Here is a 26,532-nt window from a genome sequence, read left to right as displayed (position 1 = left end):
AGGACAGATGGATCGTATCAGCGCAGAACGCTTGCAAACATTATCGCAGAGGACAATGACCGCTCCCTCTGCTAATTTATTAATTATACGACTACACAGTACTCTTATCCAGTACTCCTAAGCTATGCTTCATCTGTTCCTTGATAATCTTCTAGAAAATTATGTTAATCGTGTGCTATTATAAAATGGTTGGTAAATAGGTGCATGTCGGGCGATATTGAGATAATAGTTGAAAATTTCAAGTTTACAAAGCATCGTAATTAAAATGTTCATGACATTCGTATAAATCACTAATTAATAATTGTTGAAACGTTTTGCAAATAATAATTTATTTTTTTAAGATAAACAAAATAACAGGAAACATAATTCAGAACATACGGAGGAAATTGATTATATGCAAACCTAAATAATAAATGCTATACCAAAAAATTTAACAATTGTTTTAATATTATTTGACTTAAAGTAACACAATTCATTTCCTTCATTTGTTTCATCCAATGTTTATAAATATGTCCCCAAAAAGCATAAACAAACTTGAAAATCTCCACGAAATGATTTTATTTGAAATAAAAGAAAAATTGTATTTCTATTTGGAGCATGATATAATAAATAAAAAAATTGGAAGCGAAACCGTTAATCGTGTCTGTATTTTAGCTTTTTAATATTAATGAGCAAAAATTGGAATGGTCACTTACAATTACGGAGTCCATTAATTCTGTCGATGCCCATGACCCGATAAGTTAAACGCGATAACTTTCTGCGTTCCACATGATACAATGATTTCTTTGTTTATCAATGTAACTCATTATTAATCGTTTTCTGCAAAATAAACTTATTTCCCGGTTATTGTTTCGGTTTACAGAAGACATTTTTATAATATAATGAGTTAGGTAATTGATATGAAGGATTTTAAAAGACTATCCTCTGTACAGGTGACTTTCAACAAACGCAAATTCGGAGTAATGAAGAAGGCTTACGAATTGAGCGTCCTCTGTGATTGTGAAATTGCTCTCATCATCTTCAGCTCCAACAACAAACTCTACCAATATGCCAGCACCGACATGGACAAGGTGACTGATTATAAATATATCAACTTTCTTTTATAAGATATTAAATACATGCTATTAATACTATAAACAAAGAATAAGTAACCCACAATGATGGACTGTATTATTCAAAACACAACCGAAATACATATAATTAAACAAATATTAATTTATAAATGAATCCAAATATCAACTTGCAGGTTTTATTGAAATACACGGAATATAATGAGCCGCACGAGTCACTGACGAATCGCAACATCATCGAGGTACATTAAGTACGGCGTCATCTGTGTGCTCGTGATCGCAATGCAATGTCCATGCAAAATTGACTTATCCCATTAACAGCGTGCTTTTACTCACAAATAAATCTAATACAAACATTTGTTACTAAAACGTAATCGAAACGAACACTAATAGTTCCAGGTTTAGCTAAGCTCCTGGAAGATCCAATTGATGTTGTACAAGTTATCACTTTAATTACAGTCGTTAGAATAGACAAACACAAGCCTACCCGTCAGCATGCCTGTTAATTTCCTGTTAGAAAAAAAAATGATGAAGTACAAAACACCAGACACTGAGTTTTATACTAACAGTTTATGACCAGCCACCCCAAATATTTATGTTACTTTTCCTTGTACCGCATGAGTTTTATAAATATTTTTTTTGTGTTTATTTAAATTAAGCGCGCCTACCTTTACATAAAGATGCGATATGAGGGTATAGTCAGTGTTGTATTTACCATTGCATTCGACACAACACACAAATGTACGCTAAAAAATTTCACGTATAACTTAGTAGTATCGCTTAGTAGTTTTGCAATAGCACTTTTACCCTCCTCTACATACTGGCAAAATTTTTTGATATGTTGAACATATTTTACAATGTATTTTTGATGAACTAACAGTGTGTAAAGAGGGTGATTCTAATCTTTAACTTGATTTCAAATTGCATGCAATTTATACCGTAGAGGACTTATAATTTGGGCTCGTCAAGCCACCTGAGCTGGTTCCGCTGACACTTACAGGCACTAACGAAGAAAGAGCATAAGAACGGAGTGATGTCACCAGACAGCCCTGAAGCCGAACCAGAATATAACTTGACCCCAAGGACTGAAGCAAAGTATTCAAAGATTGATGAGGAATTTCAAATGATGATGCAACGCAACCAACTCAATGGAAGCCGAGTCGGAGTTGGTGTTCCTGGAACGAACTACAACCTTCCTGTCAGCGTACCCGTCGGAAGCTATGATCAGTCCCTTTTGCAAGCTAGTCCTCAAATGCATACCTCTATCAGTCCACGGCCATCGTCTTCAGAAACTGATTCAGGTACACACTTTCCAATAACATATTACTTAAACTTCTTTGACACCCAGTTACTATGGAAAAAACATAAAAGTGGTATATTTATATTATAAAAAAAATATATATTGTACGATATGTATTAAATTTCAGTTTACCCGAGCGGCGCAATGCTAGAGATGTCAAATGGTTACCCGGGATCTGGCTCACCGTTGGGTGGAGGATGCACTCCCTCCCCCTCCCCCGGACCAGCTCCCTCCCCCCACCGACACCCGCACAAGCCCCACCATGCTCCGCCGCCGCATCATTCGCCCCGTCACAACAACTTACGCGTCGTCATACCCAGTTCCATGCCACCACCGCAAGATGATATATCTTATACCGGAGAGGTTGGTTCTGCTGTAATGCAATAAATATTAATAAAAAACAATAAATAAGCTATTGAAGAATTTTTACTTTAATGTTGTATGTGTGAGAAACACGTCCGAACACATTCAATGTAATATCTTTTTATTTTTTTTGGCGCACTGGGAAAAAATGCCTTACGCATCCCCTTTCCGTTGGGAGACGGAGAGGGGTATGTGGCACTACCCGGGAAATAGGTTCCCGGTATACCCACTAAAAGAACCCAGCGACGCTCCGACCTCGCCTGATAGACCGGGGGCTGGGAATCCGGTTTATATCCAGCCCCCCGCAATATCTAGACACTGACAAAGCAGCATTTTGCGGAACACAAATAAATTCCGGATCACTATAATTTATTTATCATATCTTCACGTAATAAATTATTACAATCGTCCCAAAAAGTTAAAGGATATTAAAATCTAAGATAAAATCTCATTTAGCAAGAAAACTTATTCCTAAGAAGCAGCAACAATATTTCAGTTACTTGAATACTGAAAATAAAGCAGAAAACTTTTGTTTTTGTAGACCAATTCAAAAAGATCTTTCTGTAACTTCTAGACACCACTAAGCTATTCAGGACTCGGAAACTTCGGCGGACCACAGGATTTCAGCATGAGCTCAGACATCGGCATAGGACTGTCATGGGGAGCGCACCAACTGCAGACACTACAACACAACAGGTACATGTCTGTGATCATTCTGTTTATTATATATAAATCATTGAACAAACAAACAAAAACAAGAATAAGAAAGAGCTGAAATATCTTCTTTTTCTAAAATTAACAAAAACGGACAGTCATCAAACAACCTCAATTTATCTCAATAAACTATTTAGCATTTCTTTTTATAAAATTATAAAAATAAACATATTTGACTTAAATCACCATAAAATTCAAATAAAAATATACTTCAAGATTTTTTGATTTAAAAACTCATTGCAAATCTAAATAAATATTAAGAGTATATTAAATTATAGAAAAGTAAACGGTAAAATGTACTCCGCCGAGAAAGCTTTCGCTGCCGTGACCAGGATTCGAACCTGGGTTACTACGGCCACAACGTAGGGTCCTAACCACTAGACGATCACGGCTATCGGAGCTTTCTGGCAACATGAAATATGTTATCATTATAGAATATTTTAGCGGTATTCAGAACAACTTTCTCTTTTCCGCGGTTATTTATTACTTTAAAATAATATAATTGGTAATATTAATTAACGAAAATAAATGTTTTAAAATATTTTTTCGTAATTATTTTGCATTGCTAATTATTTCATTTGAGTTTATTTAAATCGCTTTATTAAAATCTTGTTCAAAACACTATCATGTGTCAGTTACGTTATAAAAGCACTTTCGAATCCGCAATATTTAATTTCGACGTGTCAATGTTAATTCAAACTATGTATATTCGTATCTTTGTATATATAATAAAAATGTTTCATATATTTATGTATTGTATGTCTTTCTAATCCCTTAAATGCAAGTTTAGTCTGTATGTATTATATTTTAAAACACATACTCGTATACCTAACACAAGGCATTTATAACAATCACTACCATAATTTACTATAAAAATTTCTAGATAGTGCGTATACTTCAATTATCTGATAGTATTATGAATACTAATATTCATATTATTATGGATTTTATATTATTATTATAACTAATATCCACGTGGTATTCAGCAGTCTGCCGGTGCTAGGCGGTACACCGCCTCCGGCCGCATCTCCTAGCAACGTGAAGATCAAAGCAGAGCCAGTTTCCCCACCGCGTGAACATCTGCATCGTCCACCAGCACCGCCAGCCCACCTCGCCGGCATCGATGGTATGTATGGTATGGCGATTGTTTTGTCACTATCACTAGAATTATTTATGATATTAATTATAAAGACAGCTTTTATAGACTAAATGGGCCGATGGCCTTTGTAGTACAATTTTTAATCTGTTTCCATTGTTGTTTCAAATGATTTTATTTTTACTAAGCAAGAAATTATATCGGTATATCGACCAGTAATTTTCGCTTTTGTTCAAGCTGGTTACTATATGAGACGATATCAGTGAAATAAAACACAATGAAGGTATGACAAATTGTCCCATTAGACTTAATTGTAGAATTTCATGAATATACATATGTATATGTATATGTATTTTAAATACATTTAATATATATTTAATAATCGTAACTTAATAATAGTGGCCTTCATTTCACTTGAAAAACATAATTACTGTTTTGATCAAATTACTGGGCAATGATGAAGGTTGTAAGTTAAGGAATTAAATTTCTTTGAAGTCCGTATTACAATTTTGTCACTATTTATTACAATTTTTGCCACATGTAAAGTACGTGCGACTTAAAAGACCTCAAAATACATAGGAATTTCGATTGCTCCTCCATAATCTCTATCAATTGACAACTCAAAGTGAAAAACACTTTTTGGTGATTGTTTAGAATATTATATCGGAAGTCTTGATACTTCTACGGAATGATGTAACAGGTAACGTAGATGGAGCACTGAAAATATATTTCTTGCAGGATCGGTGACTTCAAGTAACATGGGTTCGCCAGCCGGGCAAGACATGAGGCATGCCAACACCGTCCCGCTAGACTACGAACAGCCTCACTCAAAACGGCCGCGGATCGAAGGCTGGGCCACATAGCTAGGCTACGAGGCCTTCGGTTCATACCCAAGGCCCCTCCACCCGCACTGCTAAATTGGCCTGCAAGGCCCGCCGGGCCCGACGATCTAAGGGCCCCGCACCTCAGGCCCCGTGTGGCTGCAACCTCCATCGAGCTTTCGGTACAATACCGTCCTGGTCTACACATGCTCTTTTCCTCACCGGATTGGATTACTCAAAAACTTTAAAAAATATTTTGAGAAGTATAAAGGTGCTCTCGAAAAAGGCACGGTACATGAGAAACACTGTTTACAGTTCTCGGCAATCGGTTAATTAGGACTGTAAGCTACATGATGTGGCACCTTCGTAAATATTAAATATTGATGTTGATTAAATGTTCATGTTCACAATCCTTCTACAATACGTAATTATAAATGTAATATTGCACGTGCAAACACTAAAGATTAAGGATATATGTTAAATTTAAGTACAATATCGAGGACTTTATGCAACCCTGATCAATTTAAAGGTTTAAATGTTTAATGATAGAGTTCTTATGACCCTTGTAAATAGCTACATTATTTGTGCAATCCGTGCCATTCTCTGTTTAGCTTATAGTCAATTAGTAATAGAGCACACAAGTTTACTGTTAAAAGTTCGGTGCGTGAACTGCTAAGCCGGAGGGACTCGCAAAGTGCGTGAAGAAAAGTTGTGTGCGAGTGCGTTAAGACTATGAAGGAACCGTTGACTTTGTGTTAGTGTTTTAAAGTTTTTTTGTGCCATTTTAAAAATATCATTAGTGTGACATCCGAACTTTGAATCTATGTAAATTAAGTAAGCGTAGCGTCATCACAGAAGATAATAAGTTATGTATTGGAAATGTACTTTATCTATTAACATATTTATACATGAGAATCATAATATTTACATAATATGTATACACGTCCCGTTAGGAACGAATGTTATGTATTGTAAGTAGGTAATGTTAGCTAGACACGACTATATAAAGGTACCACACGAAGCTTTAAAATTCTTATGATAACACTCGCACTCTGAGCAGTCTTGTAATTAAATAAACACAATTTATATACGGATATAGATTTCCTTAAAGTCACAGTGGTATAACTTAATAATTGATAAATAAATAATAAAATTATATATTTGAAAACAACAACGTGCGGGCGTTTCTCATATTCAGACCAAAAACAAAGTCAATTTTGAATATCATAAATTGTAGAACTGTACTTTTAAAGTACCCATGTTAGTGTTATTTTAGTGGCTAATTGGTTACTAGTAAAAAAAAAAAATAAAGCTTGTTGTTAGGAAAATATATTATTTTGTTAATGTGATCTGAAGTTTTGCATAAAGCCTATTTACATAGTCACTTCCGCAAAGTACGTTATATAAATTAGCTTTAATCACAAGTATATATATATTTTTCACTAAATCATATATTAATATTTTGCTAAACCACTATAAATCACAAGCCGCCCTATTTTTAGAGGATGTTATACTGAGAGTATATTATCTACCTTATTCAAGGTTATTGGTGTCAAAAAATAATATTTTCTCAAAAGATTCGTGCTGAATCCTTCACTCGTCTCCTGACGACTGTGAATAATGTGTTTTTAGTATTGAGTGTTTATTCAATGAGTTGTAAACGCTCAATAGTTAAAGTTGTCATCAGCATTCAGGTTCTATGCGATCCTCCCCTCATATCTTTCCACTGTAGTTGCCTTACTCACAGTGCCTATTGTACCATAATATACCAAATTTGTATCTTATAGGCATCGATTTTTCACATCCAAATATTTATAAGTATTTACAATATAATATATTTAATTAATTGTTAAAAATGTTTACGACATCGTATGCTTGGAATTTATTTGCAGGAACTAAGAGCTAGAACGTCGTTGTACTTACTGTATTCATTGTTACACGGAAAGAAATATTGTCTTGATTGTTACTGTATAATGTTAACGGTTAGTGTAACAAACATTATGTAATCCTTCAAATCACAGTAACAAAATATTGGATGTATATTTGTTAAATTGTGTACAGGGAAAGTAACCAGATAAAAGTTCAAAAGTCTGAACGAATAAAAAAAAAATGTATTTTCGCATTGTAAAATATTATACACTACTAGATGTTATACGAATTAATATTTTAATACTGAAACATGATGAATGTTAGTTCACCGTCTACATATATATATGTGTAGTTATTGTTAAAACAGCACTGTTACAACTCTTGTATATTTGAAAATTATAAAATGCGTGTTTTCCATTTGTGATCGTTTTCGGTCGTTCGTTCCTAATTGTTCCTTTCTGTGAACTCGTGCTTTGTTTGTTGAAAATTGCTCAACTGTCACATTCGGGCGATGCTATATTAATATTTTTCCAAACCTTTGACGTAATTAATTGATTAGTGAAGGAGGCGTTAATGATTTCACAGACTGTTTAGTATGTAACTTTCTGAATTTCCCTGAATCATAAAACTTACGTGTTAGGTTTCAATTATTGAATATAATTTGGGAAATCAATAACAGCCACCTTATTCCATATAAATTATTTATGAACGATAAACACACTTTGTTACCTGTATACCTATCACATTTGCACAGTTCAAATATTCCTGAAAGTCCATTGAATATGGTTTTAGATATTATATTTCGTGTAATAGTCATAGGACATATTCTTCTTACTGTTTATGTGAATTGTTCATTTATGATGTGTCGATGATTGCAACTATGTAATCTATCATCCTTATTGTATAAAGTATGTCATCAGTAAGCTGGTATTGGGAGCATATTTCCGAGGTTGTGAGCTTTGCTATCGGGAATGATTTCACTTTATAATTAATAATAATTATTTAAATATAATATTCATTTCACGCACAACTATGTTGTGTGTTATTGTAAAAAGTTTTTCGCTTGGTTTGTTTTGTAGACGTATCTACTTTGTATATGTTTTACCTAAATAAACTGTGCCGCAATAGCAAAGAGAATAAATTACATTATTGCATTTAATATCGTAGTCATAAGCATAGGGCATCCGAAATAGGAATAGATTTCGAAGTAGATATTTAATACTATAATTTAATAACAACACCTACAAACACACCACCTCCCCTTTTTGCTATTGCTTCACAGTGTGTCGTGAACAACCCAGATAGTTTATAGGTATATAAATACATATCCTTATTGAATACTCAAGTCGATTTCACACTTATTTCTCTGTAACATCAGTTGTGCAATACATAATGTAACAAATCGCTTAGGTAGGTATTAGGTATGTTTTTTGTTTGAATTTACAAAAAAGTAATGCAAAATCTGTTGTATTTTAACTATATTTTTACTGATAATAATGAGGATATCCACTTTTTTCTGAGGTGCCTCGAGGGAATATAAGTCATATTGTATAATTATTTTTAAGACGAGGCCGGGCCAAATATTGCATTAATTTAGGTCTACCGGCGCCTTTTTTTTCGTTGGGCGTCTTTGCTCTGTGTAAATGAGTAATGATATAACATCTCAATGGCTGATTGAAATATTAATATTAATGGACAGTGTTAGAAAATTGTTATAAATTATTTTGATGACTGTTCGAAGGATAATAAAGAGTTGGATGTCAATTTTTGTTAATTATTTCATTATTCCTCTTTATAAGACTACAAGTAACATAAAATACATTTAATTAACTGTGTAGTTTTTATTTACTCTTAATTTTGACCTTCTTTTATTTGTTTGTAAATGGGTTGCTGATTATTACTTTAGACGCTGTATTTTCTTTTTCATCCCTGATCTCTACATTTGCATCTCTCAAAATTACTTTTCCATGCTCGCTTTCTCCAAATAACTCTTGAACTTCTCTATCTATATCCATAGAACTTGATCTTCTGGACCCGAAAATCCTGTCGTCGTAATTCCTGTGCACTGTTATATTTTCTTTTGACACATTTATTATCTCCCCGTTAAGTGTATCATTAGATTCTATACTTGAAGATCGAGTATCGAACCGACGTCTGTTCCTACCCTCGTTGACAAGCTTTAATTCCCTTGATAATAATTTCGGGGTATTAATAAGATTCTTTTTCGATCTTTGATTGGATCTTAACCTCCTTCGTAAGATCCTACATCTCCGTGAAAAACCACCCATCAGCTCCGAAAGAAGTGCTACAGCTCCACATAGAAATCCAGCTCCAAGCAAAAGAAACATACCCTGAGTATCTTCTAAGGTTAAACCTTTTTCTTCTGCATTTATAATATTTATGGTATTTTTTTTCACCTGAAACATTTTCCTTAATGTAATGTCTGTGCTGATTATCATGTTTAAAATTATATTTTTTTATAACGATTACCGATAGTAATTTTCCTTTATCGGAACGTTGCATTTCCCATCTAACCTCATCCGCTAATTTATCTATTATCCCGGTTTGTAGCATTGATCTTAAATCACTACTCAATTTTGTTCCATACACGGCGCCTTTGGGAAAAGCTATACTTACACCGAACGGTACAAAGCATTCATTGGAAATATGGAGAACAGCTCGTTTTGACCTGATAAAATCAATAAATATATCGATATAAATGTTCCTCTATCAATAAAAAAGACGATTCATAAATCTTACTCCGCTTTTGAGTAATTTGCTTGAACAATATACTCAAGTTCAGCTTTGGAACCAAGAAAAGCATACGACCAGAAGAAAGCCTTTGTTGTATTTCGTATACCAGATCTTACGTCTGGAACTAATTCGACTTTCTTCAGTAATTTATTAGTTAAAGGATCAGACGAGTTCATGAACCACCGCTCCCAACCACCGCGATCTACAAAGTAAATTAAAATTTCCTTGTGCAATTTATATGATATTATTATAAAGTATCACTCAAAAGTATTTTGACATGCATTTGAATTGACAAACTCACGCAGATTACATGTTCCTAAGTTTTCATTTTTCGTATATTGTGACTTCAAAAAAGCCGTTATAAATGTATTAATACAAGGAGTGAAACAAACAGAAGTTGCTGGTTTGTTTAAAGTGTCTCGACAGTTAGTAAGTTTATATAATAAAGTCTATAATAAACGAAAACCCGTCGAAAATAAGCCTCAAACAGGCCGTCCAAAAAAAACTTGTTCTAACATCGATCATATTATAAAAAAGGTATCAGCAAATGATATAGGGATGTCCGCTGTAATGATAGAAAATGAATTAAAAGAAAAATATAATGTAGATATTCATGTTTCTGCTGTAAAACGACTTTTAAAGGTCCTAAGGGTTACATGGCCGAAGACCGGCTAAAAAACCTATAATATTGAAAAACCAAACAGGAAGTCTCGTCTTGAGTTCGCGAAACAGCATATATCGAGGTCAAAGTTAGAGTTGTCTAAAAATTTATGGAGTGACGAAAGTAAATTTAATTTAATGTCATCTGATGATATCAAGTATATTCGGCGTCCAGTAAACAAAAAATACAATTTATGGGTATCAAATGCCGACAGTCCAACATGGAGGTGGTAATATGATGGTTTGGGGGTGTTTTTCACCATCTAGAGTTGGACCATTAGTTCGAATAGAAGGAAAAATGGATCGTTTCCTGTATGCAAATATATTAAAGTCTCAGGTGTTACCATATGCTAAACATCACATGTCAGCTAAGTGGTATATTCACCAAGACAATGATTCTAGACACAGATCAAATCATATTAGTGGCTTAATGAAAAAAAAATAAAAAAAAAATGAAAAAAAAGTGAAAAATTTAATTTTTTTGAGTGGCCAAGTCCAAGTCTCGACTAAAAACTTGTAGAAAATGTCTAGAAAGAATTAAAATATAGAGTAAAAACCCAAAATTGTTGAAATAAAAACGCTTTGTTTCAAACTCAAAAAAAATTGTGGGATTAAATTCCAATAAGTCAATTACAAAAATTAATCAACTCAATACTAGAGCGATGCAAGGCTATCACAGAGGCCAAGGGATATACTACTAAATACTAATATATTTATTGTTGTAAATAATAATTATGTGTTAAATTAGTTTTTTTTTTTCAAAAAGGTCCAAATACTTTTAAGCTAACATTTTTCAAATATTAAAAAAATATATTTTTCTTTTATTACGAATAAGTACCATTTTGACATTATTCTGTAGTTTTTTCAAAAGGTGTTAAAAAACTAAATAAATGATTCTTTGTTTCATATTTATTTTTAGTTAAACTATTAAATATATTTGTTTCTATACTTTTGAGAGCGATAGCATATGATTTTTTTTATTAAAGAGTAAGTGAGACCAAAAATACTTTTTTTTTTCATAAAACGGGGACTAAACCTTCAAGGTTTAACCAAGCTGTGGTCTCAAATAAATCTTTTGCTCGTCATTTCAAGGACTTCAAAGGAGTGGGATGATATTCGGCAGCGTCTGCCCAAACGTTTCAGTAGTATTCCACGCCCAACCGGACCTGTACTGTAGAGAAACAAAGACGCTAACCCTGCTGAAGTACTTACTCACTTTTGCAACAAAACCGGGTATAATTGCAACTGCATTAACTTTGGACTCAATGAACTGCCCAAAGTTAAAGTTCGGGAGTACATCAATACCTCATACGTACGTATATGAAATTAGTATTCCAAGGACACATTCTAAAAAGTTAGACTCACACTTGCATTTTAGTAGTTTAACTTAAAATTTTACAAGATTCTTATCACCCAATTCGGAGAATAACCCAACTGTGCAAATAACACTCTATATCATGGTCACAGAGAAGATCATAGTCATCTAGGTATACCTACCAATTGGTGTGAAGTAAATATATTTTCAAATTAATAATCATATTTCAATTTAATGATTATAATCCATAATATTATGGAGGCAATTTAAGTAAAACAATGATTAGTAGGGTCTGAACGTATTTCTTTCTTCGGCATAAGTCGATTCGTGGGAGACATACCAAGATCTGGGCACTAAACGTTTCATTACAAAGAGGCCGTGTAAAAGTGTCAAAATAGGAGTCAAATCGAGTGCACATGCTTTTAGCGCTATTGCTGGAATACTATCCAAGCCAAGCTTTTGTTAATGCGGACCTCTATCATAAAGAAATAGTAGTCAGATAAGACAGGCGCTGTCCGCTAGTGTTGTCAAGACTTGAATTTTGAATGAAAAAAGAAGTGGCCTCTGTTGATATCTCCTTTGCTTTATGTGTTAAGTTCTTGTCAAGTTTAGCCAGGTAAGCCTGTGAGACTTACAGAAGCTTGTCTCAACCGTTTTTGTTAAGGACCAGATACCTCTACTACCAAAAAGTTGAGCAAAGAGTTGAGTAAGACTATAATTTAATACGATCAAGACATGCCGTCCTTAACATCTTCTTATGATACTTGCTAGTATACTCCTGCCGAGTAACGTCCCATACCATACCATTACATTAATAAATAAACATTTATATTTTTATAATTACATACCCAATGTTCCTATTCGATAGAAGCCTCCTAATAGTTGTCCTATGGTGTCAACGGTATCAGGAAATACGGGTAGGGTGACGAATGCTATAATTGATCCCGTGTAACAACTTGTTATTATAATCGTAAATACCCAATACCATCCTTAAAAATAAGTTCACGCTTAAGAAAAATAGTAAAAACTTACAAAATAAGAAATACGATTGATAAATTTAAATACATTTTGTGACCACTTTATTTATAGTTTTACACTTAGGTTTCCAATACTTAAAACTCTTTGCTTGCTAAAATGCATTTCTAAATACAATGCGTCAATTGACAATAAACGTACCTATAAGCAATCTCGTGGTTATCTTTGTTGTTTTACTCCAAGAATTTTTTCCGACAAATGTGAAGCAGTTCGTGAAGGTCCCAAAAACATACCAAAACATGTTCTCTACTTCCCCCTTATTGTTTATTAAATGTAATAGGGTATGCTTATCAGAAAAGGCTAACGGGAAAATGGCGATTAAATATGTAAATGTCAAGGCAACCCATACATGCCAGTGAAACGGTCCGAGAATGGCGCGATATCTTTAAAAGATAAATAGAATACACAAAAAACATATCTTTAAAAGATAAATAGAATACACAAACACAAAAAACATTCTTACATTTCAATATGCAGATGTTTAGGTCTGTACCTGAGTAGAGATATTATAAAATGTATTTGTACCTTGGTAAGGCTGTTGATGTCAGAGTAATAAAGGCTGCACAATCATGCGAATGAGAAAAACTCATATCCATATCACGGATCCTGTCACTGGTTATGAACAATCCAGCTACCCCTATATCAGCTCTACCCAGAATTATTTCCTGAGATACAGCTTCTCCAGATCTAGAACAGATAATTGTTTTGGAATCGTAATTCATGATACATAGAAATATAAACATATTTAATTTACCCCAATTGCAAATCTCGTGGCTCAATAATTTCTATAGTAAAATTATTTCTTTTCGCTAGAAGATTCAAAATTCTAATTTCCAGACCGTCCCAATGAATTCGTGGATTTCCTCCATCAGCGTCGGAAATAATCCTGTAATAGGTTATTTATTTATCGCAGATGGCATGAAATTAAACATCAATATATAATTTTCACCTTTTAAAAACAAATGGTGGCTGATTTGCCGCAGCGACTACAAATCTGTGACCGGCATAACCAGACGTCATCTTTTCCGGAAAAAGATCAACATTTCTAGAGAATTTTCCATGGCCCCAAGAACATAATACTTCCGGTCTGCTAGCACCCAAACCATCTACGTATAAAATATGAGTGTACATTATATAAGGAGCTTCCTAAAATATTGTATACTTGTAAAATTATATGTATTAAATTAAAAACAATTAAATTCGTTTCAAATTTCTCACAGCATTATTTTCATCCTTGAAGCTCTGACCAATAATTAACAAATTTACATAAGATCTTGATATCGGTAATGCCAAAAACTCTTGTATGGCCCACTGTGAGGACCTTGCAATTACCACAACTTTACTTTGTGATTGCTTACCCAAAACCTTCACACTTTTCTTTACCTCGTTTAGAAACAAAATGAAATGGAGGCAATTCTTTTTAGGATTTAAAAGTTTTGGTTCGTTTAAATTATTACCTTCGTCAATGTAACCATGTATAAATGTTACTGGAAAATTCTTAAAAAGATTTTGAAATAGGTAACTATCCACTGTTTTTATTTGATTGTCGTACAGTATTATAGGAGTACAATCATCAAGATAACTTAAAGTTATATTATAAACTAGCTTTATAAGAGAAGAGGATTGATCAACCATAAATTTATCTTTTAAAAAGTTTTCGTGCCACATTTCTTCCCTCGTCTTGGGATTTCCGTGAAAAATAGGATCAACAACTCTTTTAAACATATTGTGACTCTTTTTCGGATTATCAACTTGTTTTACTATTTGAGATTTTTTTAATTCAATTTTTGTATCTCTGTGAGAATACACAGTTCTCAACTTATGATTAGACATTAAAAGGTCTTTTTCAATATTTTTTGTTAGCATTTTTAGACCATTTTGTGACACTTGTACACAGTTTGCTATTTTATAGGTACTGAACATTAACATGAAATAAAGAAATAAATGGAATTTCATTGCAAAAATTATTTGAATACAAAGTTCTAAAGCGACTTCCTGAGGTATAAACTTTTATCCTTCGTTTCTGCTTTTTATATATGACTTACATCGACCTTCGTAAGCTAAATGTCATAAGACAGGTGTTTTGATTGAAATTTAATATTTTATAAAGTTTTTGTATTCGACCTAACTATTTGATTAGTTACACTAATTTAATTTCATAATGTAGAGACCACTATATAACTCGGTTATTTACTTAGGATTGAAAGGTGTCTAAAATAATTATTAAAAAAAAATTGTTAACAAAAAACGTCTCTAACATTTGTATATATATTTCATTTTGAGATTTTGTTAAAGTTGTAAATTGAAATTTTCTCTTGGGTAATTATGTGATCTCACATAAATAATACTTTATTTAGTAGCACAGGTGTGCTATCAACATGTGACATTGATGAGGATTTGTGACTTATTTTTTATCACGCCGACTTAATATGTTAACAAAAATAATGTGATATTTATAAAAGGGATGATAAATAAACTCTATACGTAAAATTGAATAATTTTATTAATTTATTTGCACTCGTTAATGCAACCTTTGCTTCATTTAATTGTACTACATACGATTATAATGAAACATTGTTCATCCAACCGAGTGCTTGATCAAGTCTGCGATACATTCAATAGCAGATTATCTAGTAAAAAACCAATCTAAATACATTTTTCTTATAATAGTATAACTAAAAATTTTAAATATTTAATCTATATTTACAATAATAGGACTTATGAGATACAAGTTGAAGTAAGTAAGATTGCAAGCGCTTTTTATTGTATAGAAAATTATAAATTTTAACGTCTTCATCATTTAATAAATATCACCTGATTTTATTTTAATTCATTCTAATTCATTGTTAATTCACAACATCAGCGGTCCTATAAACATGTGCTTCATCACAGACGCGATGTAGACAGACGTTTACGAGACGCTACGTCTTCGAACTCAAAATTCAATAATTACAAAACAAAAAAATGCTTTTTAATTTCAAAATGCGCTTACATCTCTGACTTATTCTAAAACTTAATTTAAACAAGCTTAAATATCTATATTTACAATTGTAAAAAAGGCAGTGTCAACCACATCTCTGGCAAGATTCGAGGAATATTGTCTAATTTTTAATATGGCTCTTATTTAAAAATATAAAAATGAAATCTGTTTTTGTTTAAAGTAGCTAATATACTGCAAAATTGAAATTCCCACTTTATACTAAAAAATCAGTTAACTTGTAATATCAGAGTATTATACTTAATATAATAAAAAAGCTTAGTGCTGATACATCAATGTTGCACGTAATTAAGCATTAAAGATAATGCGTTTATTTAGATGCATTCATCTTGTTCAATTGAAAACAAATACTATCACAGTTTCCAATAAAAATAGAATTAATTTTAAAAAACTTCAATCTTACAACATCTTTTACATTAAAGTAAGTAGTTAGGTCTTTCCTTCAGACCATCGAAAATAATGAGCTAATAAAATTTCAAGCATCTTTTTTCAACTGTCGAATCAAGAATGAGAACATAAGAACAAAAGTATTCATTATCTATAATTTGTTAATTAATTATAACTATGTATATCTATTCTTCAATTTCGTTGTCAATGCGCGATGATGAGATGCCAGTTTTTCCAGTCCAAGGATAAATTGGAGGACAGGGTTGACATGTCCTCATATACCTTACTCCGGATTTATGCCACAAGTTGCAAACCTTAGGATTGTTGCATTTTTTCGGCCGATCCTGTCAAAAAATAGTATTTTTATACATAATTTTTAATTTCATTATATATAAAAAAATATTAGTTTATATTACCGCATAATTGCACTGGAACGGTTGGAAATTGTTTAATCTGGATATTGGGGTGGGGTCTCGCACCCACTGCAACGCTTGCCAGTTTGTGATAATCCAAACATCATTCATTTTATTAATGAAGTCTAGGAACATGATGAAACCTTCTTTGTGGTGAGGTTGAGTGAACCAAGCTGCATGATAGAAGAGACCAAAAGGAGCCCTGTGGATGTTAGAGATTTAAAAATCAATATTCACAGTTATAAACCATTTTCAGTATTACTTAACTAATGTCTCACCTGTTACTGGTATAATGTCTGTCGAAATTTTTCAAAATCATTTTGTAAACACCTTCTGCATCCGGCGGATTGGCACAAGCATCGCCCATAGAACAACGGCCACCATTCAAATCTTGCCACATGACCATAGGAACTTCCCAAACTCCTGGAAACAAAAAGGTAAAATTAACATATTGATATTAAATATTAATTTGAGAGCTATATGAATTGTTAAAAATTATACCTGGATAAGATTTGGTGGGGCAAGGTGGTATCATGCAATCGTGGAAAAGTTTATAGTCCAAGGTATAAGGCCAACTCGGTGGTCTGTTTTCATATACTGGCAATGATGAATCGTATGTAAAGTTGGAGTCGTACAACATTTTGAACATTTTATTTCCTCCTACAGATAAGAAAGGTGCACGCATTCCTCTAACATCATCGAGTTTAACACCACCGTACGCTGCCAAAATCTCTCTTTGACCTCCGACTTCTCTGTTCCATTTTTTCTGAGAGAATTGCTCTCCAAAACTATGACTAAAATTTAAGAAAATGTTAAAATGGAAATGTCTACTAATTAAAATAAAATTTAAGGCATTTTTAATTATTATATAATAAATTAGCCCAAAACTATAGATGCTACAAAAAGAAGCGAGTGTTAGAAAGGCAACTTAACTAATAAAATATGCTTTATAGAAAAATAGCTGGTCTGTAGAATGTTTAATTTGTTATAGATGTAACAAAATAATGATATGTGTAACGTTACAATTTCTGCTGAGTGACTTTTTCATAAACTTACGATACTGTGTGAGATGCCATTTCATGTCCAGCCGAGTATAAGTTTTGAACTTGACTGTAATCCGTCCATTCGTGAGATACATAAAAGGTAGCTGTTATAGGGCAACCATTTGGGTTAACCCGTCCTTTTTCAAATAGATCCGAGTACAAGCCCTTGTTCAAATCATTTACGGAATCATCGAAAGTCAGCAAAACAATTTGAGGCACCTTATCCACCGGCAATTCGCCTATATGATGTAGGATTTGGGTTTTGATTGTGCGTGTGATTTTGGGTGTGTTATGTGCCAGGAAAAGGAGAAAGAAGAGAAAAGGCAATAAAAGGTAGGAAGGAAGAAAGAAAATTCAAATTAAAAAAATAATACATACATACAGATATACCTATATGAATAACCTACATATTATATAAAAAAGAAACCATTTTTATAATTATATAGATGGCCATGAAACCGCTATTTAATATAAAGCACGGGTTATAATATTTCTAAGTATATAATACAATCTGCCCATATAGAATTCCATCCAAAGATATCCGAAGAACATAAAACCAGCTAGCTGTTCTTTCACTGTTAATTAACTTACGATATGGTATGTGAGGCAAATTCGTGGCCATCTGCATATAAATTTTGCACTTGGCTGTAATCGGTCCACTCATGAGACACATAAAAAGTACTTGTTATTGGACAACCATTTGGATTTAATCGTCCCCGTTCGAAGAATTCTTCATAGTAAATTTTATTTAAATCATTTACAGCATCGTCGAATGTTAAAAGTACAATCTGGGGTACTTCGTGGACTGGCAAATTTCCTAAGATTTATATAAATTACAAAAATGTTTTGGATAATTTCTGCAACCTTTAAGTTAAAATAAACCTAAAGTAATAGAGCACATACCAGGAATGTCTTTTCCGCCGCAGAAACAATCTGGTAGAAGACATACATCTTTTCTACATTTGGCAGCTGTCTTGTCAGGTGTCGGTTGTGGGTAAACAGGGGCGGGGCGCGATGGTGGATGAGCGTAAATATTGATATCCACAGTCTTTGTAACTATGGCTGTTGAGGGTTTTAACGTAGGACGACTGCGACTATTAAAAATAATAACAGTCAGAATTTACTATAAAAAATACAATTAATCTCATATTTGGAATAAATAAATTAACAATAATTAATGAAAGAAATTATTGGAAGTGGGTATTAAAATAGAAAAAAATCTTTTCTAACGTTGGAGGAGTTCCTCTGTTAGGAGTCTGCTGTGGAGCCTCAGATCCACCAGAAGTTGAAAAATGTGCCGAACCTCGACCTCTTGTGCTTGTGGGTCTGTGAAATTTATGAAAGTAGTAAAAAGTTCTATTAGGTAGACAGATTAGTGCGCGTGTTTTTAGATGGAAGCATAACGCTTAACTTTTATTGATTTATTATTATTCAGATTATTTTTTTTAAACTGAATAACAATTAGTATAAGTTAATAAAAGCAACACTTACATGACATGCAAACTTTTTTTTTTGAGGATGTTCGTGATGAGAATGTATAAGATTGAAATGTGCTTTAAATAAATGTAACATTGAGGAACTTTTATTCTAACTTAGTCTACTAATTTTCATTCGATAAATAAAAAATAGTCAGAGACAGTTGTGCAGGAAACGGATATGGTCGCGTCAGGAGTTAACAATTCTAAAAAAAACTCAACCGACTGGAAGTCCCCCAATGAGCTTATGATGATGTTGAAGATATGCTAAGCGACAGAGTTTAGCCTTGGGTGCCATTATCAAAGTTTAGGAAGACGTTGATGCACATGCCAGTTAAAACGCAATGCAGAAAATAAGAAGTAAGCCTTCACCGTCAAAAAAGGAAGATGAAAAAAAATATTAGGCTACGATATCTACTGGCCGGCGAGTACCTCGGATATTTGATTTCGTTGCATTTTGGATTCACTTGCAGACTGTTGTCTGATGAACAATTGGATGGCGATTGGTAACTCCTGCGCCCACCTCCAACACTTGCCGCGGCTAACTTTATGGCAGGGTTGATACGAGAGGCTCGAGTTGGATAGGATAAGCTCTTAGAGGTCTGCTTGTTCTCAACGTCAATTTTAAAAGTTGTAGTTGATTTAGTTGTGCTTGTCGTAGAGGCAATGTCATTAACAAAGTCATTTGTAAGTCTTATTTGAGTTTCTGTCGTTAAATCTTTGCTATCTATGTTAGTTTCTAGGTTAGAATTACTTCTTTCAGAATAATGATCAATATTACTGTCAACTGGTTTTATCTCAGTTTCAATTATTTTCTTAAACTTATGAGATCTCGGTTCTTCGTCTCTGGATCCTTTATTCATTAAGCTACTAAATTTGGATTTTAATGAATGAGATTTCGTTGTTAATTCATAGTCAATATTTGGTATTATATCTCTGAAAGCATCTTCTGTCGCTGCATCCATCATTGGAATTTCTGATGAAAGAGAAATTGTAGGATTTGCAGTTTGAACTGAATCATATTTCAATTCTGGAACATGATTGATAACTGTAGTGGGATTATCAACAGAAGGGGAAATGTTTCTAAGAACACTAGGTTCTGTCAAAATGCTGACGTGTTTAAAACTATTCCGAGATGGCTTTTGAACGCTAGCATTTTGTTTTTTATTTTTAAATCCTATATTTACCACCTCTTCATTTGTCTCCAATGTTGTAGAAGGTGAAATAAATTCTACAATTTTTGGTGTGCTACTATGCGCATCTTTAAATAAGATTCGATTTTTTTGTTTCACACCACTTTTATATATTTCCGTAGTTTGCTCATTTTCATCATCCTTGATATTGTAAAGATAGTAGGAAGGTTTTTTTCTTGTAACTCTGTCTGATGATGTTGTTGTTACTGATCTTAAACTTGAAGTACCAGTTGACATAGTTGATGAAGGAATATCTATTTTATCATCTCTAGACAGATAGTCTCTACCAGTATTTCTTAAATTATCTAATGTTTTATACGGTGAAACTATTGGATATTTGTATTTTAAGTCTTCATCTTGAATGATATAATCCACTTGTTTGAAGCCTTGAGATTTATTACTGTCAACATAATGTTTATTTTCACTATTCTCATTTGCTCGGTCTAACCTACTATCGGTGAAAGTTTTAGGGCTTATTGAACTTGTTGTTGATTCCGATACCGGTCGCTTAAAAACTTCTTCTTTTGTTGTCGTTGTTGGTGTGGCACTATTACTAAATCGAATTCTGGGCCTATATGTAGGGGTTCGTACAGATGAGGACATATAGTTATCAGCTGGGCCTTCGAAGTCATTTTCTTTCTGATGAGATGCTATATTTACGATATCAACTTCCTCGCTGGTTTGTTCACCATTTCGGAGTCCTTTATTTATTTCGGTTTGGGTAACGTCTTTCTCATTGATATCATAATAAAGTCTCTGTATGGAATGTTTTTTATTGTTTTTAACCCGAGTATTTTTGGTGGCAACCGATGAGTTATTTTCAAATGGCTTTGAAATTATCGTTAAAGTGTAAGGATTTTTCGTATTATTAACATTCCTACGTATAGAAAAACCTGTAGTTAAAGAAATCATCTTTTTATTACCTACGTCTGGACTTTCATGAACTAAACTAACGAAATTTTTATTGTTTTCAGTCACACGAGTAGTTGGTCTACGAGTCGTTATTTCAGTCGACGGTTCAAGTAACCTATGTGCATTATCCGTCTTTTCAAAAGGTTTAGCGTGAGAGGATAAGTTTATGGAGGTTGATAATGTAGAAGGAATAGATGTAACAAATCCATCAATGGCATTTGGGACGGTAGAGGAAGCAGGGAGGCGACTACGATTCTCATCAGTGGATGATCTGTCAAATACAAAGCAGAGAAATAAAACTAAACTCACTTTATAAAATATTTACAAGCTCTACCTAGCTCATAGATCCCCATCAAATATCCCCATATAGATAGATCCCCATCAAATTTGTAATCCTACGTTCGTTTCGTTTCGTTAATTTTAGATTTCTTTTCTACTAACTGTGGTATAGATAATTGAATTTATAAGATACTACAAAAGTAAATATATAAATCATATTATATACTTGTAAATAAAATATTGAAACGGAATAAGAAAGCCAAATTATGTAGCCAATGATGTAGAATACATGTAATATAAGATATTTCCTTCTACTATCTACGAAACAACCTTTAAACCGAAAAAGCTTATTAGCAATCCAAACCTAATTAGTAATGACAAGACGATCAGTCTAAAGGTTGCATTGAAATTAGGCTTCAATTTTTATTAAGACGTTAGTTACGAGATGAATAATGAGTGATGAAAATGATTTAAAATTTAGTCACTGAGGATGAGTGATTTACTCTTTTGTAGTACCTTGGGGAATAACGAGACGGGGTCATTGCTTCCGTGTAAGGTGCGGTTGTTGGTCGTCTTGTGGTTGTGGTAGTGGTAGTGGTAGTGGTAGTAGTGCTGGTGCTAGTTGTTGTTGGATTCGTGCTTGGGAAAGTGGCTTCATAAATAGTCGTCCTCACGCTGCTTGGTATAGGATCATAACCCAATTCGTTACCTTCACCCCTGGTTTAATATAGTATGCTTATACTGTTTATATGGTAGATGTTAATATAAATCAAATGTTTTTAAAATATTACCTTGCCGGTTGACGAACAGATGTCTGGTATTGGTTTTGATTTATAATCTGAAATATTAATGATTATAAAACATGAAATATATCAACCATTATAGGTAATTTACTTAAATTACATACAGGTCCTTGAATAAGAGCATCGTCGTAATCATCTGCGACAGGTCTTGCTGAATAGGTCTCTACTGGCCGACGTGAGGGCGGAGTGCCTCTGTACGTTTGCTGAACTGCTGGTCGGAGTGAAGCTGAGTTATATTGCTGCACATAGTCTGCCAACACCGATGTCAATCCCACGTTAATGAATTAGACAATTATGAATGTTCCATTTTACAAACATTTCTGTTACACATTTCTGGGATTTCAAAAGTTTATAAAGCGTCATGGCAAAAAGTTTAGTCACATCATTAAACTGTAAGAATGTTATCGAGTTATTGAAAAAAAATTACTGGTTGATTAATTGTTTTAATGAATATTAAAGTCAAAACAAATGTAGTTTTTTATTATATATAATTCTTTAATACAGAATACACTTAAATGATTAACTATGACAGTACAGTAGATACATTTAAATAAACGGTTTTAAATAGAGAATTATCATTTTAAATATTTGTCCACTACTGCGATGACAGTGTATGACGTTTTCCTCACCTGTATCCTTGTACAGTTCACCGTCTTCATCATATACAGCGTAGTAAGGATCATACTGATCGGGACTGTAAGTCTGAGAACCGTTATAAAGCATTTTTGGTCGCGGACTTGGAGAATACGAGGAAGGTGTAACGCTCTCTGTGGGTTCCAGGCTGTAATTTCATGAAATAAGTTCACATTAGATTATTATAAGAGACAAAGAAGTATCTTATACCATTTCACAGTAACAAAACATAGCGTCAATTTGAAATTAAATTATGTATTTATGGCTGAAAAGTCATGGTTAAAGTCGAAGTACAAAATATGAAGTCTCTGTTGTCGTAAGTGTTCTAAATAATATTTGTACAGTTCAAAATCTTCAAAATCTTCGTCATTGATGAACTAAAATTCAAATACACAATATATGACAAAAAAAAAGAAAGTGAACGAAAGTCTCATGTAATGTCTTTTTGCACTATAATTTTTTTCATTTTCTTCATTTATCTTTTCTTAAATATGAATTTTAATATTGTTTCCTCATCATTTCACAAAAATTTAAAACTTTTAAGGATTATTGTCACTATTGAGTATTTTGGGTGGCTGTTTTTTTGGTAGAAACATGTTAAGATAGAAAGAATAAAAGTCTCTACATTAATTGGGAATGACAAGATTTAAGGTATTACTAAAACTGTCAAGGAATGAGAAATACTGTTTACCTGTTCGTTTTATCGTCATGACCAGTCTTAGTAATTCGAGTCTCTTGTTTAAAGCTGTCATGAGGAGTAGTCAATTTCATTTCCGCAACTATATTGTGATGTCGTATTCTTCCTCTCATTTGTTTATTTTCTACATCTTGATTAACCTGATTTTTTTCAGTCGTTGGCATTGCCAATCTATGTCTGACAGTATAAGGCCGCAAGGTTGTCTGATTCAAATACTTAGGAGGTTTTAATGTATTTGGATTATTCTCAGGCTTATTTGGCTTCCTTAAGTAATACGTTCGATTGCGACTATTATGAGACATGGAATTTGTTGAATCGTCATAATCAACCATTACTGGTACGGGAATTTTGCCGTTAATAATTTTGTTTGATTGTTTATATGGTGACTTGGTGACAACGGATACATCATTGTGGTTTTTTGTTGCACTTTCTACTTTAAAATTATTTTGACTACTAGGTATTTTTTGATGTTCTTGAATCTTTGAATCTGTATGAATTTCAAGTTGTTCATTGGAATCGTCGTATTCTTCATAGTTTTGTGCCATAGGCGGTCTTTGAGGCATAACTTCGGAGCTTGGCATATATTTAGGCTTAACGATTGGTTCATAATAATACTGTTCATCTTCGTCATCATAATAGTAATCATTCATTTCCGGCGAAGGTTTCGGTATAGGTTTACGCTTTGGCGGAGCTTTAGTACTTACATCAGCAACTATATTTTTACCACTCAATGGTATTATTGTAGATGATTGTATTGCTTGTGAATACAATTTTGTCCATTTCGCAATTTCTGTGACTGTATTTGGACTAATCGAAGATGGTGTTGTAGGTGTGAAAGCAATAGATGGTTTTTTCCAGTAATTTTGTACAGGAGAAACTTGCTGATTTACAAATGTAGCAGGTCTCGAAGTAGACTGCGAAATGCTTAACACATATCTATTGAAAGGTGGCGATGTTGATACCAAAAACGGTTTTGCATTATTTATATGATGAGATTGTAGTGGTAATTTATTGTTGTTGTTTGGAGTGCTATAATAAGATGTCGGAGTGACAATTGGCCTTATTGTATTTGACGGTTGATTACTACCTTCTGCTGGAGTATTGAAATTGTAATTTATAGAAAGTGGTCTATTATCCTGGAAGTTAGGTAGCTTTAATTTCGGTTTTAAAGTCTCTAAAGGTATACCAGCATCCTTTTGTGGAAGTCTATTAACATTTTTTGGATTGTGTTGAAAGTATGGGTTATTATTGTGTGTAGTTATTTGTGACCTCAAAATGTAATCAGAGCCATGTTGGGGAGCGAAATTTTTTATGTTTTCATTTATAGCATATGTTGAATTTTGCGGTACGTCAGACATTGTAAATGGCTTTGGAGTACTTATACCTTTAAAAGATGATATTTTGTGACTATTAATAGATGGAATTGTATTTATAGGTGAATCTGTTTGTACATCATTATTTTGTAAAGCTTTTGGTTTTTGAGTTGATAGTCCGATAACCGAATATTGATCATCTCTTAATTTAGCCAAAAATTCATCAAAATTAAAATTCGGTCGGGCAAATGGATTATCAATGTTAGCATATTTATTTCTGGGATGATTAAAACTATAAGGGACAGTAATAGGTGGTGAGAAATTTGGTTTGTGATCTTCCTCATCTTCTTCTGAAGATTCTGCTTCTTCATCAGAATAGTCTTCATCTTCATTATAGTCTTCGTCTTTTGTAAATTTGTTATTATTGTTCTTGTAACCATTATTTAGTTTTTTATTTTCTTCATCATTTTTTACATTATAATTTAAACTCTGAGTAGAAGATGATAAAGGTCTTCCAGTAACAATTGTACTGGGGAAATGCGTTAAATCATGTGGTGAAGATAAATTTGGTTTCACTGAGGATATTTGTCCTTGCGATATTGTATTATGATCATTTTTCAACGCATTGTTATAAAACCCACCAGCTAAAGAAGCAAATGGATTTTGATTGTTATTTAAAGAAGAAATAGGAGGACTTTTTGTAATAATTTGAGTTCCTGCATTATTGGGTAAATATTTAGGTTTTGATAAATCAGGTAAACTTGCTTTAAATGGCCTTTGATTTTGATAATGATCAACAGTTTGATAATTGACGTGGCCACTTACTGGATAATGGTTGTTATTATTAGTCACAACAAATGAAGTATAAGTATTATCATTAAATCCACTATTATGATTTGTATGGTAGCGTGGATTATGAATGTTGGGATTTTGATTATTATGCCGCAAGTTTACAAATTTCACAGGTTTAGAACTGGTAAACTTAAGAGGAACCTTATGTCCCTCTTTTATATAAAACCTAATTTGTCTCTTCCCTCTTTCACTATCATCCAATTCATCATCTTGGTATTCATCTTCATCAGATTCTGGGTCAAACTCTATATATTCCATTTCTTGGTCATTATCGTTCCTACTAGAAATTTTATCAGGTACAGAAGATGCATTTAAATGGGATTCAACATCTCTTCTTTTCCTCGATAAAGTGTTATCACTTATATCTTTAATAGTCCTTTCACCAGTCGTAAAGTCTTTAGTTAAGTCAGAAGAGTCAGTCAAAACGTCATATATATCTTCTCTGAAATTATCATATAGATCTTTAATTATTTGATAAATTTTGATTTTTTATTGATATAATTGTGTCAAATTTTTAACTTTTTATGTCATAATATT

At 33.0% G+C, this 26,532-nt stretch overlaps 3 protein-coding genes and 1 non-coding gene across 16 annotated transcripts in view; 1 reads left to right on the top strand and 3 right to left on the bottom strand.

Moving 5' to 3' along the window:
• LOC116779254 (myocyte-specific enhancer factor 2) overlaps nucleotides 1–8,997 on the top strand; it is a 30,614-nt gene extending 21,617 nt beyond the window's left edge. Inside the window, exons 3-9 of one of the 9 annotated variants that reach the window (XM_061520743.1) lie at nucleotides 933–1,070; nucleotides 1,247–1,312; nucleotides 2,083–2,371; nucleotides 2,498–2,733; nucleotides 3,308–3,429; nucleotides 4,434–4,582; nucleotides 5,282–8,997. In XM_061520743.1, coding sequence (XP_061376727.1) covers nucleotides 933–1,070; nucleotides 1,247–1,312; nucleotides 2,083–2,371; nucleotides 2,498–2,733; nucleotides 3,308–3,429; nucleotides 4,434–4,582; nucleotides 5,282–5,406 — 1,125 coding nt within the window. In that variant the 3' untranslated portion in view covers nucleotides 5,407–8,997. Of the gene's footprint in view, nucleotides 1–932; nucleotides 1,071–1,246; nucleotides 1,313–2,070; nucleotides 2,372–2,497; nucleotides 2,734–3,307; nucleotides 3,436–4,433; nucleotides 4,583–5,281 lie in introns of all 9 variants that reach the window. The other 8 variants (XM_032673506.2, XM_032673505.2, XM_032673503.2 and 5 more) reach the window with 8 other exon arrangements.
• Nucleotides 3,768–3,839, bottom strand: Trnah-gug (transfer RNA histidin (anticodon GUG)). The gene has a single exon. It is a non-coding gene; the product is annotated as a tRNA-His (tRNA).
• LOC116778704 (ionotropic receptor 21a) lies at nucleotides 7,771–14,820 on the bottom strand. Its single transcript, XM_032672715.2, has 9 exons — nucleotides 14,216–14,820; nucleotides 13,947–14,143; nucleotides 13,752–13,883; nucleotides 13,523–13,684; nucleotides 13,139–13,380; nucleotides 12,811–12,951; nucleotides 9,994–10,189; nucleotides 9,724–9,922; nucleotides 7,771–9,650 (listed from the first exon to the last, which is right to left on the bottom strand). Exons 1-9 carry the CDS (start codon nucleotides 14,720–14,722, stop codon nucleotides 9,102–9,104), a joined length of 2,325 nt encoding a protein of 774 aa, XP_032528606.2. The 5' UTR covers nucleotides 14,723–14,820; the 3' UTR covers nucleotides 7,771–9,101.
• Nucleotides 14,821–15,482: 662 nt separating this feature from the next.
• The window catches only part of LOC116779016 (uncharacterized), a 53,577-nt gene continuing 42,527 nt past the window's right edge, over nucleotides 15,483–26,532 (bottom strand). For 2 of the 5 annotated variants that reach the window (XM_032673147.2, XM_032673149.2), the window contains exons 5-16: nucleotides 23,130–23,281; nucleotides 22,605–22,750; nucleotides 22,489–22,535; nucleotides 22,214–22,414; nucleotides 19,746–21,689; nucleotides 19,069–19,164; nucleotides 18,742–18,932; nucleotides 17,852–18,077; nucleotides 17,297–17,589; nucleotides 17,074–17,218; nucleotides 16,799–16,997; nucleotides 15,483–16,726 (exon numbers count right to left, since the gene is read on the bottom strand). In XM_032673147.2, the coding sequence (XP_032529038.2) occupies nucleotides 16,568–16,726; nucleotides 16,799–16,997; nucleotides 17,074–17,218; nucleotides 17,297–17,589; nucleotides 17,852–18,077; nucleotides 18,742–18,932; nucleotides 19,069–19,164; nucleotides 19,746–21,689; nucleotides 22,214–22,414; nucleotides 22,489–22,535; nucleotides 22,605–22,750; nucleotides 23,130–23,281 (3,799 nt within the window). In that variant the 3' untranslated portion in view covers nucleotides 15,483–16,567. Of the gene's footprint in view, nucleotides 16,727–16,798; nucleotides 16,998–17,073; nucleotides 17,219–17,296; nucleotides 17,590–17,851; nucleotides 18,078–18,741; nucleotides 18,933–19,068; nucleotides 19,165–19,745; nucleotides 21,690–22,213; nucleotides 22,415–22,488; nucleotides 22,536–22,604; nucleotides 22,751–23,129; nucleotides 23,282–23,824; nucleotides 26,438–26,532 lie in introns of all 5 variants that reach the window. The other 3 variants (XM_061529718.1, XM_061529717.1, XM_032673151.2) reach the window with 3 other exon arrangements.

The sequence above is a fragment of the Danaus plexippus genome, chromosome 6 (genome assembly GCF_018135715.1).
Source record: "Danaus plexippus chromosome 6, MEX_DaPlex, whole genome shotgun sequence".
NCBI lineage: Eukaryota > Metazoa > Arthropoda > Insecta > Lepidoptera > Nymphalidae > Danaus > Danaus plexippus.
Note: the sequence above shows the minus strand (reverse complement) of the source record. Positions and strands in the feature narration are given on the sequence as shown.